The sequence below is a fragment of the Somniosus microcephalus genome, chromosome 7, assembly GCF_052327205.1.
Source record: "Somniosus microcephalus isolate GS21.2 chromosome 7, FLI_Smic_1.0, whole genome shotgun sequence".
NCBI classification, from domain to species: Eukaryota; Metazoa; Chordata; class Chondrichthyes; order Squaliformes; family Somniosidae; genus Somniosus; species Somniosus microcephalus.
Window position 1 is genome coordinate 113298114 of NC_140993.1, and position 19541 is coordinate 113317654.

Here is a 19541-nt window from a genome sequence, read left to right on the forward strand (position 1 = left end):
AAGAAACCCATCCCTAATACACTCAATGAACTCATCCTCAAGGCAGCCCTGCCCAATTTGATTTGTCCAATTAATATGATAGTTAAAATCCCCCATAATTATAGATGTTCCCTTATTACAAGCCTCAACTATTTCCTGATTGATACTCCGTCCAACAGAGTTGCAACTGTTCGGAGGCCTATAGACTACGCCCACTAGTGTTTTTTTCCCCTTATTATTCCTTACCTCCACCCAAACTGTTTCCTTATCCTGATCTTTTGACCCAATATCATTTCTCTGTATTACAGTGATTCCTTCCTTTATTAACATAGCCACCCCACCTCCCCTTCCTTCCTGCCTGTCCTTCCTGATCGTTAAATAACCTGGTATGTTTAATTCCCAGGCATTGTCACCCTGCAGCCATGTTTCTGTAATGGCCACAAGATCATACCCATATGTAGTTATTTGTGCCATTAACTCGTTTATTTTGTTAGGAATGCTACGTGCATTCAGATAGAGAACTTTCAAATATGTTTTGTGACACTTAGTTCCTGCTTTTGCCCTTTTTATTACTTTACCTTTCACTCCATACCTTCTGCCCCTTCCTGACACACTCTGGTTTTTAATTTCCCCACTGCTACCTAAGTCTATGACCTTCTCTGTTGTCATTTTTATTATTTTCTCTCTAGGAACCTCCCCCCCACTAGTTAGTTTAAAGCCCTCTGTACAGCCCTAGTTATATGATCCACCAGGACTCTAGTCCCAGCACTGGCCAAGTGAAGCCCATCCCAATGGAACAGCTCCCTCCTGCCCCAGTACTGGTGCCAGTGTCCCAGGAAGCAAAACCCATTTCTCCCACACCAGTCTTTGAGCCACGGTTGAGTCACCTTTTTTGTTTTATTTTTATGCCAAACAGGGATGAACAAATTCTGTAGTTCATCCAGGCGATCTTTAAATGTTTGCCACTGCCTATCCACCGTCAACCCTTTAAGTAATGTTCCCCAATCCATCCTAGCCAACTCGCGCCTCATACCATCATAGTTTCCTTTATTTAAATTCAGGACCCTAGTCTCTGAGTCAAATACTTCACTCTCCATCTTAATGAAGAATTCTATTATATATCAAGGGGCCTCGCACAACAAGATTGCTAATTAATCCTTTTTCATTATATAATACCCAGTCTAAGATGGCCTGATCTCTAGTTGGTTCCTCGACATATTGGTCCAGGAAACCATCCTGTATACACTCTTGGAAATCCTCCTCCACAGTTTTGTTACTAATTTGGTTAGCCCAATCTATATGTAGATTAAAGTCACCCATGATAACTGCTGTGCCCTTATTGCACGCGTCTCTAATTTCCCATTTAATGCCATCCCCAACCTCCGCATTACTGTTTGGGGGTCTGTATACAACTCCCACTAATGTTTTCTGCCCCTTGGTATTTCTCAGCTCCACCCATACAGAAGGGGCAAAGTCGCAGCAGTGATATGGAAGTGAGGATGGGAAGCCAGAAGAAAAATCGTGAGGGAAAGTATACAAATTTAAAAGATATTGGGCTAAAAATTTTCAGGTTTAGCGCTGGCCATTACCACCCGATTCGTGGGAAAAAATGGCGGCCGCCGCACTTTTGCCCGCTGCCGGCAGGTCCCATGGTAGCTGCCATTTTTGGCAGTGCTGCCGTTGCCTACACTCGCCGAAAGTATTGTAATGGGTTGGAGCGTGATGTCAATCGCCGTACAATGCTGAGTTGACGCCCGCTCATCTATTTTGGATGTCGCTGCTCCTATTGTGGCTCTCTCTAAAGCACGCCAGTCCGTGCAGCTGCTAAAAGCACTTCAGCAGCGTTAACGGCAATGAGGAGTCTGGCAGGTCTTGTCAGAATGTAGACGAAGATGGAGGCTGACAAGACTGCCAGAACTTCAAACGCCCACATTGCCAAGGTTCTTCTTCTATATTTTCATTTTCTGCCCATTGGTGGGAGGGGCGGGGAGGGGGGGCGCGGAGGTGGGGGGGTGCATTTTCTGGTGGCTTTCCAGGAGGCCTGTAGTGTTTATGGGTCAGTAAATCAATGGGTGAAACCTTGTGGAACAAGCTTTTAGTTGAAAACTGAACACCTGCACAAAACTGCAAATCCCTCGCTGAATTCCCAGCAAATAAAAAAAACAAATTCCTAAAGAGCATCAGATTGGCTAGAACTCCATTGCAATGTTTGACGATCATCTCTGATAAGATCTCTTTTATCTTTATGATGATAGCATCACCAGAACGCCACCTCCTAGTAAATCTGGACTCAACTGCTCAAGATTTTAAGAAATTATAATTAATTTATTCAAAATTCCATAACCAATTATGTATCAAATAATTATTTTGTGTTGAGTATGCAAGACCCACTAAAAGCTGGCATGATTACTACACATTTAAACACTTTCAAGAGTAACCATTGGGGAAAGATTAGTGTTACAGAGAATGCGGATGCATTCATTTCATGAACTATTAAAAAATCACCAAACATAGTTAATAATCGGGTGGCAGGTAATATTGTTGTAGCAAGTACGGCAACTGTTCCATACATGACCTACAGGTTCGCGCTTTTCTTCCCTGTTCTCCTTCACTGCAAATGGGATACAGACGCGACCTTTGGCTTCCTGCTGAGCTTAGCGCTGGAAAGAGTGCGTTACACCACAAATTCTCCGCACCGCTGATGTTAATTAGCAGGCATCAGGCTGCCTGCGCTCTCTCGGCGGGAGGCCGTTAGCCTTGGCTGATGCTATTACCAGCAGGTTTCCAGCATACTGGAATTTTTAGCCCATTGTTTTTAACCTGTAGGGAAGCTGTAAAAATTGACAACCTGGTAAATGGAAACATTGTTGTTTAAAGACCAAAAAGATAATGGTGGGTGGACCTGAGCAACTGGTGTTACAGCGCCACCAATGATGGGAGACCTGTAACTAAAGCATGGCAGGCGGACAGGATTTTCATGTTGTATTAAAATGTTGATATCCCTTTAATGGCTTTTTTCCTTATAAATGTTTACATAGGGAGTTTCCATTAAGGATGTTGACATAAAAATCATTCATGAAAAATCATGAGAACAGGAAGTAAAGTTTTTGGACAGGATGTGTGTAGAGTCTCAAGATTTTAAAAAATATATAGATCGGAGTATGTTTCAAGGCAGAGCTGAACCTCATAGGCAAAACCCAGTCTCATCTTCTGGCCATATGCAATGCTACAGCAAATATACTTACGAGCAATGTTCCCGCTAAGATTTTTTGGGTGCGTGGCCCCTTTAATTGTCTGCATGGCCCATTCAAATTATTGCGCATATGTGTGTTTTTTCCATTTAAAAGCTGCCGAGCGGCCTGCGTGGGACCTCCAGACTGTTGCGCAGCCATGCAGCTTAACGGGAACATTGCTTATGAGCTGTATCAGACTTTACACATCCCCATTTCTGTACTAAACAGCCCAATCTATAATTGGGCTTCCAATGTGGTGGCCCGTCTCATACATAAAATGGGTTCTCATTCCAGTTCCTTCATCACTAGTAAAACACACCTTTTAAATGGTTTCCCCCAATAGCGTATAGACGATCATTCACCACAGCCAGAACATGAATTGCCCGTTTGGTGTTCATGTCCTGTTTTCTGGCCCATACATCTATTATTGGGTCATAGCAGTAGAGCCACGATACATATTCACCATTATGAACGCCTCCTGCAAGTGAAAATCAACATTGAAACTATTATTATTGTACAAAATATCACTTTACATATGATGACTCCATTTCACTAGGGGAATGTACTTTGTCATTGAACATTGGGAATATGAAACATATGTGTAAGATTATAGCCTGGAAATTAATGAGCTGTATATCATACGAACTCTAAACACAGACATTAAATTTCTCTTGCTACTAATTTAACAGAAATGTCATTTAGGAATAACAAGTTAATGTCTTTGTTAAAATAGTGGGGACAATAATTTAATATGAGCATGTTATGTAAGAACACTGGGATTGATACCCTGACAAGAATATTCATTTAGGGCACCAGATGAATCCTTAACTGCTTCAACTTAACTTGTCATCAAGGAACTGTCTGGGGTTTACCACCTAGTCAGAGAACAAAATCATGAACTAAAAATTGTTTATTATCCTTATAATCATAGTTAGCAGCACTTAAATTTAAAAGTTGAGTATGCAAATAATTAATAGGTAGGATCAATTGATGAAAAAAATAATGGAAGTTAAAATGGCAGTCCAGTTATGTCACAGTATTTCAGCATTGTTTGCTGATTATAAATTTATAACGAGATTAGTGTCTGAGATTGATATGAATTGGTGAGATTAATTTAGGATTAGACTCCTTAGATAGCTGACAAGTTAACAGCATTAGATAACCTGTCTATTGAATCATATCTATATGCTTGCAGTTAGCAATGCTTTCAGAACTGATACAACCTCATCTTTATGAGATGGCATTTTTGAACTGGTTGCCTTGCCTTCCTCTGGGAGGATGGCATTAGCCTGCTGAAATGTCAAAACGACGAACTGCTCCTCCTGGATCCTTTGCTTTCAGGTAAATTCACCTTGCATGATGATAGCTGTACAGCTGGCTTAAATCTTACCTCCCCTGATGTCAGGAAAACTTGTGCATCTGGTGAAACACTTGTACCTGCCTATATCTGGTTGGTATAATCTACAACCATACAATTTTAACTTTTGTAACCTATCTCTTTCTGTCAGAGATGCACTTTCTTATAGTGGCAATAACAGAGACCTGACTCAAACAAAGGGAAGAATGGGCACTTAATATTTCTGGCAACAATGTATTCAGGAAAGCTAGGAAAGGGAAAAAAGGGAGGAGGTGGGGTGGTAGCAGTATCGAACAAAGATACTGTTACAGCACTAGAAAGGGATGATGTACTTGAGGGTTGAAAGACAGAATCTATTTGGTTAGAATGAAGGAACAATAGAGGAGCTCGGGTAAATGGCCGCTGAAAATGATCGCAGCGCTACCCGGGAAAAATTCGCGCTGGGGGCTACAGATTTTTAGCCCAGCCCTAACTTACTGTGTAACGCCCTCCTGGTGGCATTAGTGTAAGTATGGAGATCAAAGTGCCCGTCCTAAAATAGTGTTCCAGCTTCTAGCAGCCTCTGGGAGCGAGGCTGTGGAGTTCGCAAGGAATTGTGGGCAATTAAAAGGGCTAGGAATTAAAGGGGCAATGCGTTCAGAACTAATAAAAATGAAAATGAAGTGAAAAAATGAAATTTTCAGCCTTTACTGCCTTAAAAAAAAAATTACCATTAAAAAGAATTCCTAAATGGGAGTCTTCAGCGCTTGGGGCTGAATTCCCATCTGAACCTCAAAAAATGGGAAAAGTGCTTCAGCACTAACACAAATGGTTCAGCAAGCCAGGGAAGGGGCACCCAGGGTCTCTCTGCTGCACTCCAGCTTTATGCAGGGATCAATACTGCAAGAGAGGTCCTCTACCCACAGGGGCCAGAAGGCCCTCCAGAAAGAACAATGTGGGACCACATCACTGAGGCCATCACTGCCAGCAATGCTGCCCCTATCACCTGGCTCCAGTGCCCAAAGAAGCTTCATGACCTCAGACCACTGGTCAAGGTCAGTGAATGCATCTTCAAAAGTCGTCTCCTACCAACTGAATCACTAACCTCACACACTGCTCAATGCACAACACCCCCCCCATCACACACCTACCAACAATCTGTACCAATCACGAGGCACATCTCCCATTCCTAGCCTCGCCTCACCCCGTTGGAGGAGACGGTGCAGGCCATTCCTGGTAGGCCATGGCTGAGCCCTTGGCCAGCGGCGGGGCAAAAAGGATACAAGATGCTAGTATCCTCATACGTTATCCTCCTTCTGGCATCACCTCTTGCTTTCCTGCCCTCCCCTCACCACAACTCCATCCTTGAGCCTTCCTCATTTCACACACCCAAGCAATGCAGCCTGCCCAGCCAGTGGTTGGCCAAGAAGAGAGCGAGGAGAGTAAAGAAGAAGAAGAAACACCATCACTCGATTTCACACTCCCAGCCACCAGCAACTCAAGGTCGACCTGCAAGGCCATTTGCAGTGTCCCCCACTGAAACCTTCCACCAGCCATGCTGCAGCCACTGGGGCAGCACTGCATGACATCAGTCAGATAGGTAAAGGCACACACAAGACAGTCACTAAGAGAATGCATAAGGAGGATGAGTTGATTTCTTGATGTCATATTAGATGGATAGATGTATAAAGTTGGATTGGAAAGTTTGCTTTGTGGTGGCTTTTATTTCAGCATCATGGCCAAGAGGACAGTAACAGAGGGAAAGTAAGGTATGGGTCTAATGTTGAAAGGGGAATTGGGGTTGTGGTCACTGGGACCGCAGGCGGATTATTCCATCCCAGATATCCCGGCCAGAAAGGGCCTGTCTGGGTTGCATCCTTCCTTTTGCTTCCTCCTCTTCTGCTTCCTCCTCTTCTGTGTCTTCCTCTTTCCTCTGTGAGCGGATGCTATAAATCTGAAATAAAAGCATAAAATGCTGGAAATACTCAGCAGGTCAGGCAGCATCTTGAACTGAGACATGAACACTGTTTCTCTCTCCACAGATGTTACCTGACCTGCTGAGTATTTGCAGCATTTTCTGTCTTCTCAGAGGCTTTCTTTTACCATCTGAGGCCTTGCAAGCATCCAGCAGCACTCCCTACACACTTAAAAAAACTTTTAACATCTATTGCCCCCAAGCCACTACTTCAGTAATTTTTAAAAAAAAGTTCAAAAGCTATGGGCTTGATTTTGCCAGCCCTGGGGAGGTGGATATAGAGGTGGGACTGCCGGGAAAATGGCAGAATTTGGGGGCAGGTGCCCAACCCGCCCCCGACCCGCTTCCGTGCCATCTTGCCAGGAGGTGGGTAGCTGTCCTGCGCCGGGTCCCATCTCCTTAGAGGCGGGAAGGGATTACAACCACTTAAGTGCTTGTTAACAGGTAGTTAACAGGCAGATAAGAGGATTATCCCCATTTTGCCCGCACAAGTGTGGGCTTCCAGAGGCTCCGAAACCACCAGGGTCACCGAGGTGAGTAGTGGGCCTGCGGGGGTCAGAGGGGTCCAAAAGTGTGCTGTGGAGGTGAGTGATGGGTGCAAGTGTGGAGAGGTGAGTATCTGAGGTAAGTGGAAAGTGTTAGAAGAAGTGTACTTACCTTTGTTTCTTCCTGCAGGCTTCAATCGGTGTGTATGCGGAGAGTCTCGCACCTCCACCGTAGAGATGACAGATGGCCGATGCATTCTCCAATGCAACAACCATCTAATTTCTGCAAAAGAAAGAGGTTTGATAAGGTCTTGAATTCAAGAACTCATCAAAGTACAGAGAATGTCAGTGTTTGACAGCTTTACAGAGCTGTCAAATGATGACAATTCATCTGTCAAAAACCAGCTTTCCCTTAGTTGGCCTGCTAAGCCCACTGGGCAGCCTTAACAAGGTCAATCAAGGGAAAATAGCGTGGGTTGACCACAAGTTGATGGAGGCGGGACTGAAACCCGACAAGTGGGAGTCCCACCTCCAAAAGCTCCCCATTGGCAAAATCCAGCCCTTAGATGCAAACTTACCTGAAAGATGTGTGTGTCCCTTTGAGAGGTGAGCACCTCTGTGAGTCTGCTTGCACGCTGGGTTTAACTGGACTCAGAGCTAGGGTTGAAGTGCGCCGTGGTGACGTTAAGTTGGCGTTGCATGCCGACTGATGTCACCACTCCACCATTTTTCTTTGCAGGGCGATACAATGGCAGCACAACTGGACCTTCAAAATGGAGGACGCCACGGGACCCGCCATCATCTGCCGAAAGACCGGTGGCGGCCCTCTTTTCGCCATTTTTTTGCCGGTAACGGGTGGGGTTAAGCCTCTGAATTTTTAGCCCATAGAGATTAAAATGAAATAGAAAAAGGAGGCTTATGATAAATGTTAGGTTCACAGAATCATAGAATAGAATCATAGAAATTTATGGCACAGAAGGAGGCCATTCAATCCAACGTGTCTGTGCCAGCCGAAAAAGCGCTATCCAGCCTAATCACACTTTCCAGCTCTTGGTTTGTAGCCCTGTAGATTACTGCATTTCAAGTGCATATCCAAGTTTCTGCCTCTACCACCCTGTCAGACCGTGAGTTCCAGATCCCCGTAAACCACTGGGTGGAAAAAGTTCTCCTCAACTCCCCTCTAATCCTTCCTTCAATTACTTAAATTTATGCCCCTGGCTATTGACCTCTCTGCTAAGAGAAATAGGTCCTTCCTATCCACTCTATCTAGGCCCCTTATAATTTTATACACCTCAATTAAGTCTCCCTTCAGCCTCCACTGTTCCAAAGAAAACAACCCCAGCCTATCCAATCTTTCCTCATAGCTAAAATTCTCCAGTCTTGGTAACATCCTCGTAAATCTCCTCTGTGCCCTCTCTAGTGCAATCACATCTTACCTGTAATGTGGTGACCAGAACTGTACGTAGTACTCTAGCTGTGGCCTAACTAGTGTTTTATACAGTTCAAGCATAACCTCCCTGCTCTTATATTCCATGCCTTGGCTAATAAGGGAAAGTATCCCGTATGCCTTCTTAACCACCTTATCTACTTATCCTGCTACCTTCAGGGATCTGTGGACATGCACTCCAAGGTCTCTCTGGCCTAGATTTTCAGTATAGACAGTTTTGGGGCGCTAACCTTAGTGCCCGCCCGAAGTTAGCGCCCGCCCCAAAGTAGCGCCCCGTTGCCGGAAATTCAGTGGCTTCGCCCTAAGAGGTTGGTGGAGCGCTAAAAGAGGCGTTCCACTACTATCTTTAGGCGCTAAGCCGGCGGTGCAGAGCGCTGCGCACGGCAGACACTCTGGTGCCAGTGAGCTCTTAAAGGGGAAGGGTGCATGTGTTTATTTGCAAAGGCAGAGTCTGGGGGGGAAAAGACGAAGAAAGACGAGGAGGAGGAGGAGGAGGAGGAGGAGGAGGAGGAGGAGGAGGAGATGGAGATGATGATGATTCACAACACACTGGTTCCTTCCATTATAGTGCAGGAGGAGGGCCCTTTAATTTGCGCTCCCCAGGGTGTGTTGCGTTCCATTTTACAAACGCACTGGACGCCAGCCGCACAATCGGGCGGTCCGACTGAAGTTTGGATTCGGGGCGGCCAAAGGGCGTTGCACGAGGATGTGACGTCATTTTCTGCGCGCGCATCCGGGCGGCCGCTAAACTTTGCGCCGGCGCTAACGGGCAACTTAATTTGGGGCGGGGCGCAAACTGCGCTGCGCCCAGGCGCTACACGCATAGCGCCCGAAAATCACTTCTCTTAAGGCGCTAACTGCTGGCGCAAGCAACTGAAAATCTAGCCCTCTGTTCCTCTACACTTCTCAGTATCCTATCACTTATTGTGTATTCCCTTGCCTTGTTAGCCCTCCCAAATGCATTACCTCACACTTCTCTGGATTGAATTCCATTTGCCACTTTTCTGCACACCTGACCAGTCCATTGATATCTTCCTGCAGTCTACAGCTTTCTTCCTCACTATTAACCACATGACAAATTTTCGTATCATCTGCAAACTTCTTAATCACACCCCCTACATTGATGTCTAAATCATTGATATGTGCCACAAAAAGCAAGGGACCTAGTACTGAGCCCGTGGAGCCCCACTGGAAACAGCCTTCCAGTCACAAAAACACTTGTCGACTTTGCTTCCTGCCACTGAGACAGTTTTGGATCCAACATTCAGTAGAGAACCAAGCTGAATGCAAGAAGTACAGACGAGAACTGAAAAAGGAAATCTTCTTGTGGAAGCAGATGGCATGGCCGAGGTACTAAATGAATACTTTGCATTTGTCCATGAAAGAAGAGGATGCTGCCAGTATCACAGTAATGGAGGAGGTGGTAGAGAAACTGGATAGGATAAAAATAGATAAATTGGAGGTATTAGAAAGGTTGGCAGCACTCGAAGTAGAAAAGTCACCCGGTTCAGATGGGATTCATCCTAAGTTGCTGAGGGAAGTTAAGGTGGAAATTGAGAAGGCTCTGGCTACAATCTTCTAATCCTCCTTAGATATGGGAGTGGTGCCAGAGGACTGGAGGACTGAAAATGTTACACTCAGCCTAAAGTGTTGGGTAAACTTTTAGAGACAATAATCTGGGACAAATTAATTGGTATAGGTTGAGCATCCTGAATTCGGCAACCTCGGGACCAAGGCTGAGCCGGTTTTTGTGTTTTTCCAGACTTCGGAACATGTTTCTGATGTCCGAAGTCCGGAAATATTGCAACCTGGGCTCGGGCATTTCTGGACTTCGGACATCAGAAACACGTTCCAAGTCTGGAAATGCCTGGGCTGCTCTGCGTAGTGCTGACGTGTTTCTCTGAAGGGGAGGGACACTGCGAGCTCTGCAGAGCATCCGATGGCCCACACTAGGTCACCAGGGCGGTGTGGTGCCGTGGCCGCAGCCTGGCGGAAACACTTAGTGGAGCTGTGCAGATTAAGGAGGATAAAACACAACACTAAAGTTTTATTGCATCACTCACATTTTTCATAGGATTTTTCAAAAAAAGACAACAAAAGTTAATGGCTTTTTGAAGTACAGGTTGAGCGTCCAAAATCCAGAGTTCTGGATTTCGGAACATTATACGGATTCCGGACGACCCTGCCACCAATCGTCCTGGAGTCCGGATTCTGGAACATTCTGGATTCCAGAACTCCGGATTATGGACGCTCAACCTGTAATTGGAAAAATATGGGTTAATAAATGAAAGCCAACATGGATTTGTTAAAAGCAAATCGTGTTTGACTAACTTGATTGAGTTCTTTGATGAATTAACAGAGAGGGTTGATGAGGGTACTGCAGTTGATGTTGTGTATATGGACTTTCAAAAGACGTTTGATAAAGTACCACATACTGTAATAGAAATTTTAGCAAAATTAAATGTTTAAAGGAGCAGTGGCTGCATGGATACAAAATGAGCTATGGGACAGAAAGCAGAGATTGGTGATGAAAGCTTGTTTTTCAGACTGGAGGGAAGTGTGCAGTGGTGTTCCCTAGGGGTTGGTGTTGGACCACTACTCTTTTTGATATACATTAATGATCTGAACTTGGGTATACACGACATCATTTCAAAGTTTACAGATGAAATGAAACTTAGAAATGTAGTGGAGATTAAGGAGGATAGTAACAGACTTCATTCAGGAGGACACAGACAGGCTGGTGAAATGGGTAAATACATGGCAGATTAAATTTAACGCAGAAAAGTGTGAAGTGATTCATTTTGGTAGGAAGAAGGAGGAGAGAAATTGGTACAATTTTAAAGAGCGTGCAGGATGAATATCATCTCAACTTCAGTTGCCATCTTTTCCAGCAACATCGGTGCCCTTGGAAAAAATCTCACCTTGGTCCTCTGAATCCCTCCACGATCAGCCCCAACACCAATGTAATGATATCAGCAAATAGTGATGATATTTGTCTGTGTTTGATTACTTATGCCTTACAGCATATTTGTCTGTGTTTTTGATTACTTGTGCCTGACCAGCAGAGGTCATGTGAGAGACAAGCAGTCCAGAGGAGTTTTACTTTCAGTTTCATTCTAGATGCATCACAGCATAGTGTGTTCTGTAAAAAGCTGTAGAAAGTCTTGAACAAGACTTTAGATTAAACAACATTCTCTTTCAGAAATGAGTCTTTATTGAACCCAAAAAGAAATCAAAACATGATGTCAGAAGTGGCTGGAAGAGAAAAAATCTGAAGTTAGCAACTTGATGGGACAGTGAAAGCAGTTGTGGCAAGTAAGCGAAATCAGCTCTCCACATATTAGCAAGCCATATTCTCCAGACATGGCGTGGCAAGCGAGGTCTTCACAGACAACGGACCCCAGTTTAACAATGCAAATTTCCGACACTTTGCCAAAGAGTGGGACTTTGTCCACACAACGTCAAGTCCTCACTATCCACAGTCCAATGGACTAGTGGAAAAATCGGTCCAGACAGTGAAAAGACTGATGTACAAGGCAAAAGACAGTGGAACTGACTTCTACCAAAGCATGCTTGTATACCGCACAACGCCGCTCGAGTGTGGTATGTCACCAGCCCAATTCCTGATGGGACGTCGGCTAAGGTCAAACCTACCCATCCCGGAGAACCACCTGAAAACAAAAGAGGGGGAGAAAGTGAGGAAGTTCAAAGAGCAACAGAAAGAAAAGCAAAAGTACTACTATGACAGAGGAACACAAAACCTACCTGAACTCCACACTGGTGACCAAGTAAGGTTGAAAGACAAAACAAACACATGGACTCAGAAGGGAACTGTCCTGAGTGAAGTTCAACCAAGATCATACACCATTCAGACAGATGAGGGTGCTGTTCTGAGAAGAAATCGTCGAGATCTTCTCATGGGACCAGCCACAGCAGGTCAAGAGACTGATACTGGTGAACAACCTGATCACACAGCTGAGAACCAATCATCTGAGGCAACAACTCAGATTCAAGGACAATCAATCAGAAAATCCTCAAGACACGTGAAGCCTCCTGAGAGACTCATTGAGCAAATTTAAGGGCTATTGTTAAAGAAGGAAGTAATGTTATCTTATTCTTTCTTCAAGTTCTAGTGTATTGACATATTTCATGTGAACACACAAAACAAGGGTAAAAAACCTTGATCATGATAATGATAATGTAAGTTCATTAAATGTTGTTAGTTAAAAGTAAAATACTTCTGTTTTAAGAAAGGGAGATGTAATGATATCAGCAAATAGTGATGATATTTGTCTGTGTTTGATTACTTATGCCTTACAGCATATTTGTCTGTGTTTTTGATTACTTGTGCCTGACCAGCAGAGGTCATGTGAGAGACAAGCAGTCCAGAGGAGTTTTACTTTCAGTTTCATTCTAGATGCATCACAGCATAGTGTGTTCTGTAAAAAGCTGTAGAAAGTCTTGAACAAGACTTTAGATTAAACAACATTCTCTTTCAGAAATGAGTCTTTATTGAACCCAAAAAGAAATCAAAACAACCAACATCACCAGGCAAACCAATATCACCAATAAAAATACCAACCTTCTCCGCAATCACCTGATGCTGCACAGGACACAGGGCATCAGCACTCGATAATATTGCTGCCCGGGAGGCCAGCGATGGCATCACCATGGCCAGATTTACTTCACTTGATGCTGTACACCCTGACTGCCACATGATGCACCAGGTTGAAACTACCCCAAACCAGCACCATAAAGCATCCCTACAATGTCCAAGCCATTCCTTTCACACTCATCACAATTGAGGGGGGAGTGGGAAGTTATGTCTCAACATTCACTGGAACTCACTAAGACACTTCCAAAGGTGAGCACAGATCTGTCCAATAAGGCAAAGTGTTGAAAATAAAGATTTCAATGTTTGACAACACATTAACAGAAAATTTACATCAATATTGCGTAAAACACCCAAGTGGCTACCCTTGTGTGTTGTTAGTTGATATGATTGTACTAGGATGAGGGTGAGTGTGAGGGGTGGCTCGTGAGATGGGGAAGTGATAATGTAGATAGAGAGGGATGGGTGGAGGTGCAAGGTAAGTTGATGTGAGTAAGGATGTGTAGGAGTACTGTAGGGAAGGCAGAGTGATGGGGTTGTGATGAGTGGCACAGCAGGATGAGGGCGGGTATGGATTTGCAGTAACGTTTCGTGATCTACTGAGATCAATGAAAGGTTTGCGCCACTGCAGCCTGGTCTTCCTGACGACATCCCTGCATTTGCCCTCCTGTGCAATGTGCAACCAGGCTGCGTTGGTGTCCTGGAGAGGTCTCTTCCAGCCTTGGATGGGAAGAGAACCTCCCTGCGTGCTGTGACTCCCTCCATAAGCATATAGAGGGAGTCATGGGAGAGCCTGGGTGCAGCCGTACACCTTTGTACAGTCATTGTCAGTGTTTGCAGCACCTCAATGCCGGTAGTGCCCTGGGCTGCTGCACCGCCAGTGATGATGTCATTGCCGGACGACGCGACCCCTTACCGCCCTGCGGCAGAAATTCGGCAGCGCCCTGCAAGGCTGCCGTGGGCGATGTCAACGTCTGCTTCGCGAGTCACGAACCAGGCCGACATCCGCTGGCGGGGCAGTATTTAAAGGGGAGGTGCGGCTGCGACCCGCACTGCCATTTTCTTCTTTTGGCCAACCTCCAGCTTGGCCCTTCGTGGCGGCCCTTGGCATGGTCCATGGTCTCGGTGCTGGGCTCCAGCCATGGCTCCACGCCGCCCTGGTGGCCTAGTGTGGGCCATCGGAGGCGCTGCAGAGCTCGCAGCGTCCCTCCCCTTTAACGGAAGGGGAGGGACAAGAAATGCGTCAGCACTACGTGGAATGGCCACGTAGCACTCCGGCGTTCGAGTGCTTTGTGCCCCCGACACTGCCCTGAGAGGAAGTGGAGCGCCCGACATAAGTAGTAACTCTGCCAGCAAGGTTTAGAAACCAACTGGGCAGAGAGGAAAAGGGTGGGAAAGACAATATCACTGCAGAAAAAAACTTACTATTAATTTAGTTTCCTGTTTTTCCCACTGTGTTTTAGGTTTTAACTGTTTGATTGAATCCCTAGTCCTCTGGTGCATTATTTATTGGTTACAAATATACTGGGCAAATAACCTACTTTTAGGTAAGCCCATACTAACTAAGGTAATTGATTATTTTTTGCCCTTCAATTTGTTGGTAATATAATTTTGGTAAGAACAACTGCAATGAACACAATCACTATCACCTGTGCTCCCTTGATTACTCTAAATTCTTCCTTACTGGAATGATGGAAAGAAATACATAAGGCCACAGGTTTCTGTTGCCGAGCAAACAAATGGTTAACTTTTGAAGATTTACTAGTTTTGTCAGGGTACATTTCCAGGAATGGCTTGGATAGATGTCTGATTCTCAAATTCAGCAGGTGTTCAACAAATTTTGTAATCAGGTCTGTTCAATGAAGACAGGTCAATTCTTCACAAGCATTGATACTGAGTACTGGTGAGGGCGATGGTTCCTCTGGGGAGTACAGCCAGAGCCAAGTCCACAGCACCACGGGTGGCTCAGATGTACTGGGGGGTGGGAGGGAGAAGGAAGATCAGGACGGCAATAGTGGTAGGGGATTCGATAGGGGAACAGATAGGCTTTTCTGCGGCCACAGACGTGATTCCAGGATGGTATGTTGCCTCCCTGGTGCTAGGGTCAAGGAGGTCACTGAGCGGCTGCAGAACATTCTGAGGGGGGAGGGTGAACAGCCAGAGGTCGTTGTCCATATTGGTACCAACGACATTGGTAGAAAGAGGGATGAAGTCCTGCTGGCAGATTTTAGGGAGCTAGGAAAGAAATTAAAAAGCAGGACCTCAAAGGTAGTTATCTCCGGATTACTCCCGGTGCCATGAGCTAGTGAGTATAGAAATAGGAAGATAGAGCGGATGAATGCGTGGCTGGAGAGGTGGTGCAGGAGGGAGGGCTTTAGATTTCTGGAAACTTGGGTCCAGTTCTGGTGGAGGTGGGACCTGTACAAGCCGGACAGGTTGCACCTCAACAGAGCCGGAACCAATATCCTCGCCGGCGGGGGAGGGGTGGCGGAGGTTTGCTAGTGCTGTAGCGGGTGGGGTGTTTAAACTAATTTGGCAGGGGGATGGGTACCACGATGTAGCAATAGAAAGGAGAAACAAGGTGCACAAAGGATTGGGAGTGACAGATAGCACTAAAGTAAGAAATAGTAAGGTATTAGGTGGGGTCAGACTAAGAGAGAATACAAGAAGGTCTAATATAGGTTTACAGTGCATGTGTGTAATGCAGGAAGCGTGGTAAATAAGGTTGGTGAGCTGCAGGCGCAAATAGACACATGGGAATATGATGTCTGGCGATAACGGAGACATGGCTCAAAAAAGGGCAGGATTAGGTACTAAATATTCCTGGCTATAAGGTGTTCAGGAAAGATAGGGAAGGAAAGAAAGGAGGTCGGGTGGCAGTATTGGTTAAGGAGAATGTTACAGTGATGGAGAGAGAGTATGTCCTGGAGGGGTCAAGGACAGAATCTATTTGGTTAGAGTTGAGAAACAGTAGAAGTACCATTACATTACTAGGTGTATTCTATAGGCCGCCAACTAGTGGGAAGGATATACAGGAGCAAATTTGCAGGGAAATTACAGAGAGGTGCAAGAACTATAGAGTAGTGATAATGGGGGACTTCAACTATCTTAATAAGGACTGCAATAGTAATAGTGTAAAGGGCAGAGAGGGGGAAGAATTTATGAAGTGAGTTCAGAAGAACTTTCTTGATCGGTACGTTTCCGGCCCAATGAGGAAGGAGGCATTGCTGGATCTGGTTCTGGGGAATGAGGTGGGTCAAGTGGAGCAAGTGTCAGCAGGTGAACATTTAAGGAACAGTGATCATAGTATCATAAGGTTTAGATTAGCTATGGAAAAGGACATGGAGCAATCTAGAGTCAAAATACTTAATTGGAGGAAGGCCAATTTCATTGGGTTGAGAATGGATCTGGCCCGGGTAAACTGGAATCAAAGATTGGCAGGCAAAACTGTAATCAAACAATGGGCTGCCTTTCAAGAGGAGATGGTTCGGGTACAGTCGAGGTACATTCCCATGAGGCGGCAACCAAAGCCAGAGCTCCCTGGATGGCAAAAGAGATAGAGATTAAGATGAAGCAGAAAAAGAGCACGTATGACAGATGTCAGGTTGAGAATACAAGTGAGAATCAGGCGGAATATAAAAAGTTCAGAGGGGAAGTGAAAAAGAAAATACGAGGGCAAAGAGAAAGTATAAAAATATATTGGCAGCTAACAGAAAAGGGAATTCAAAAGTCTTCTATAGGCATATAAGTAATAAACTTATATAAAAGTAATAAATAAATAAGAGGAGGGGTGGGGCCAATTAGGGACCAAAAAGGAGGCCTACGCATGGAGGTAGAGGTAATAAATGAGCCCTTTGCACCTGTCTTCACCAAGGAAGAAGATGCTGCCAAAGTCATAGTGAAAGAGGAGGTAGTGGAGATACTGGATGGGATGAAAATTGATAAAGCAAAGGTACTAGAAAGGCTGGCTGTACTTAAAGTAGATAAGTCACCAGGACCAGATGGGCTGCATCCTCGGACGCTGAGGGAAGTTAAGGTGGAAGTCGTGGAGGTACTGGCCATAATCTTCCAATCCTCAATTGGATACAGGAGTGGTGCCAAAGGACTGGAGAATTGCAAATGTTACACCCTTGCTCAAATAAGGGTGTACTCTTTTGAATGGACCACAAACAAATAAACTGTAACTCCGAATTTAAATTCCCTAGTTGCCGTGGTGAGTTTTGAACTCACGTCTACTGGATTGTTAGTCCAGGCTTCTGAATTACTAGTCCATTAACCACTATGCTACCATACCCGATCAGATAGGGTGTAAGGATAAACCCAGCAACTACAGGCCAGTCAGTTTAACCTCAGTAGCGAGGAAGCTTTTAGAAACGATAATCAGGGACAAAGTTAACAGCCACTTGGACAATTGTGGATTAATAAAGGAAAGCCAGCGCGGATTTGTTAAAGGCAAATCGTGTTCAACTAACTTGATTGAGTTTTTTGATGAGGTAACAGAGAGGGTTGATGAGGGCAATGCGGTTGACGGGGTGTACATGGACTTCCAAAAGGCATTTGGTAAAGTGCCACATAATAGGCTTGCCAGCAAAGTTGAAGCCCATGGAATAAAAAGGACAGTGCCAGCATGGATACGAAATTGGCTAAGTGACAAGAAACAGAGAGTAGTGGTGAACGGTTGTTTTTGGACTGGAGGAAGGTATACAGTGGTGTTCCCCAGGGGTCGGTACTAGGACCACTGCTTTTCTTGGTATATATTAATGACTTGGGTTTGGGTGTACAGGGCACAATTTCAAAATTTGCAGATGACACAAAACTTGGAAGTATAGTGAACAGTGAGGAGGATAGTGATAGACTTCAAGAAGACATAGACAGGCTGGTGAAATGGGTGGACAGTGGCAGATGAAATTTAACGCAGAAAAGTGCAAAGTGATACATTTTGGTAGGAAGAGCAAGGAGAGGCAATATAAACTAAAGGGTACAATTCTAAAGGGGATGCACGAACAGAGAGACCTAGGGGTATATGTGCACAAATCGTTGAAGGTAGCAGGACAGGTTGAGAAAGCGGCTAAAAAAGCATACGGGATCCTGGGCTTCATAAACAGAGGCATAGGCCGTGAAATTCGGCTCCTTTGTGCCTGTCGTTAGTGCCTCCGGGGAGTGCTAACGGGGGGCAAAGGACTTATCACCTGGGCGGGGGCAGCACCTCTCACAAGAAATTCAGCGGGGCACTACTGAGGCGCTAGCCAATAGCGCCGCGCCCCTGCCGGTAGCGCCCCAGGCTGCTGCGCTGCCGGTGATGACGTCATCGCTGTGCACCGCGACCCCTTATTGCCCCGCGGCAGAAATTCGGCTGTGCCCCACGAGGCTGCCACGGGCGGGTCGCAAGCCGGGCACACCTCCACTCACGGGGTGCTAATTAAAGGGAGGTGCAGCCGCGACCCGCGCCGCCATTTTGTTTTTTTTGGCCGACCTCCAGGTCGACCCTACGTGGCGGCCCTTGCCGTGGTCCATGGCCGCCATTGCGCAGCCCGGCACCACATCTCATTGTATGCTTTTCCAAAAGTCTCCAATCTTCAAACAAAACTGAGGCAATTCATAATTATATATTTAAATTCCTGTCCCTTATGTTTCCAGTGGCAATCCCAATTTGTTGTCAAACTCTTCGCACTGTTCAAGCTGTAGCTTTGCAGAAGGTGTGCTCCATCCTTAACCATTTATTCTTGCATGTGTTGAGACCCATCAAGTTATAGTATTTTCTGTATCCATTCCAGCTCCAGGTCTTAATGTCACAGCAGGTGCCATGTGGTCAGTTATTTTCATGGAAGAGGCAGTGATCTGCCAATATTTGATTAGGGCTGACTGGGACTGGTGATTGTGGGTGGGGGGGGAATGGTGCTGTGGGATGAGAGCTTGCCATGTTCAAATAATAAAAGTAATTGCTTGACTAAATAAAACAAATATTTTAATATTACAATTCTGAATTACAATTACAATACCAGATGGTCACAGTCTCACATTGACCACATGCTCGATCTCCCTCTGTTGCAACATTATTTGAATTTTGGTGCCAAGTACTGCTGCCATTCAGTCATTATATACAAGCACAATTCCTTTGCCTATTGATAATCATCTGTATTATCCAAAGGGCGTCATGGGTCTTCCGAGGCTCCGCCAATAGTCAGGGCTGGAATCTTTGATTTGTGTTGGGCACCAGCCAGCTAGTGATTAAACAAAGTAGTCTCTGGCGATGAAGCATGAACTCCCACAAAGATAAAATTAAGAAGACTCAGTCGATCAAAACTGTTTGAGATCACCAGCCAGCAGTGAGACCAACCAAAGGCAAAGCCTGAGTGGCTCAAAGTATTTCACCCCTAATATTAATATTTAGGGACAAATTGTGTTGATGCAGCCGGCTCACAACAGCTTGATAATAAAATGATCGGGCTGATTCCCCAATTAGACATTCGTGGT

The 19541-nt window shown here is 45.2% G+C and overlaps 1 protein-coding gene across 1 annotated transcript in view; it reads right to left on the bottom strand.

The window, feature by feature from the left end:
- The window catches only part of klhl14 (kelch-like family member 14), a 215120-nt gene that overhangs the window by 26314 nt on the left and 169265 nt on the right, over positions 1 to 19541 (bottom strand). Inside the window, exon 7 of the mRNA XM_085992854.1 lies at positions 3532 to 3690. Within this exon, the coding sequence (XP_085848980.1) occupies positions 3532 to 3690 (159 nt within the window). The remainder of the gene's footprint in view (positions 1 to 3531; positions 3691 to 19541) is intronic.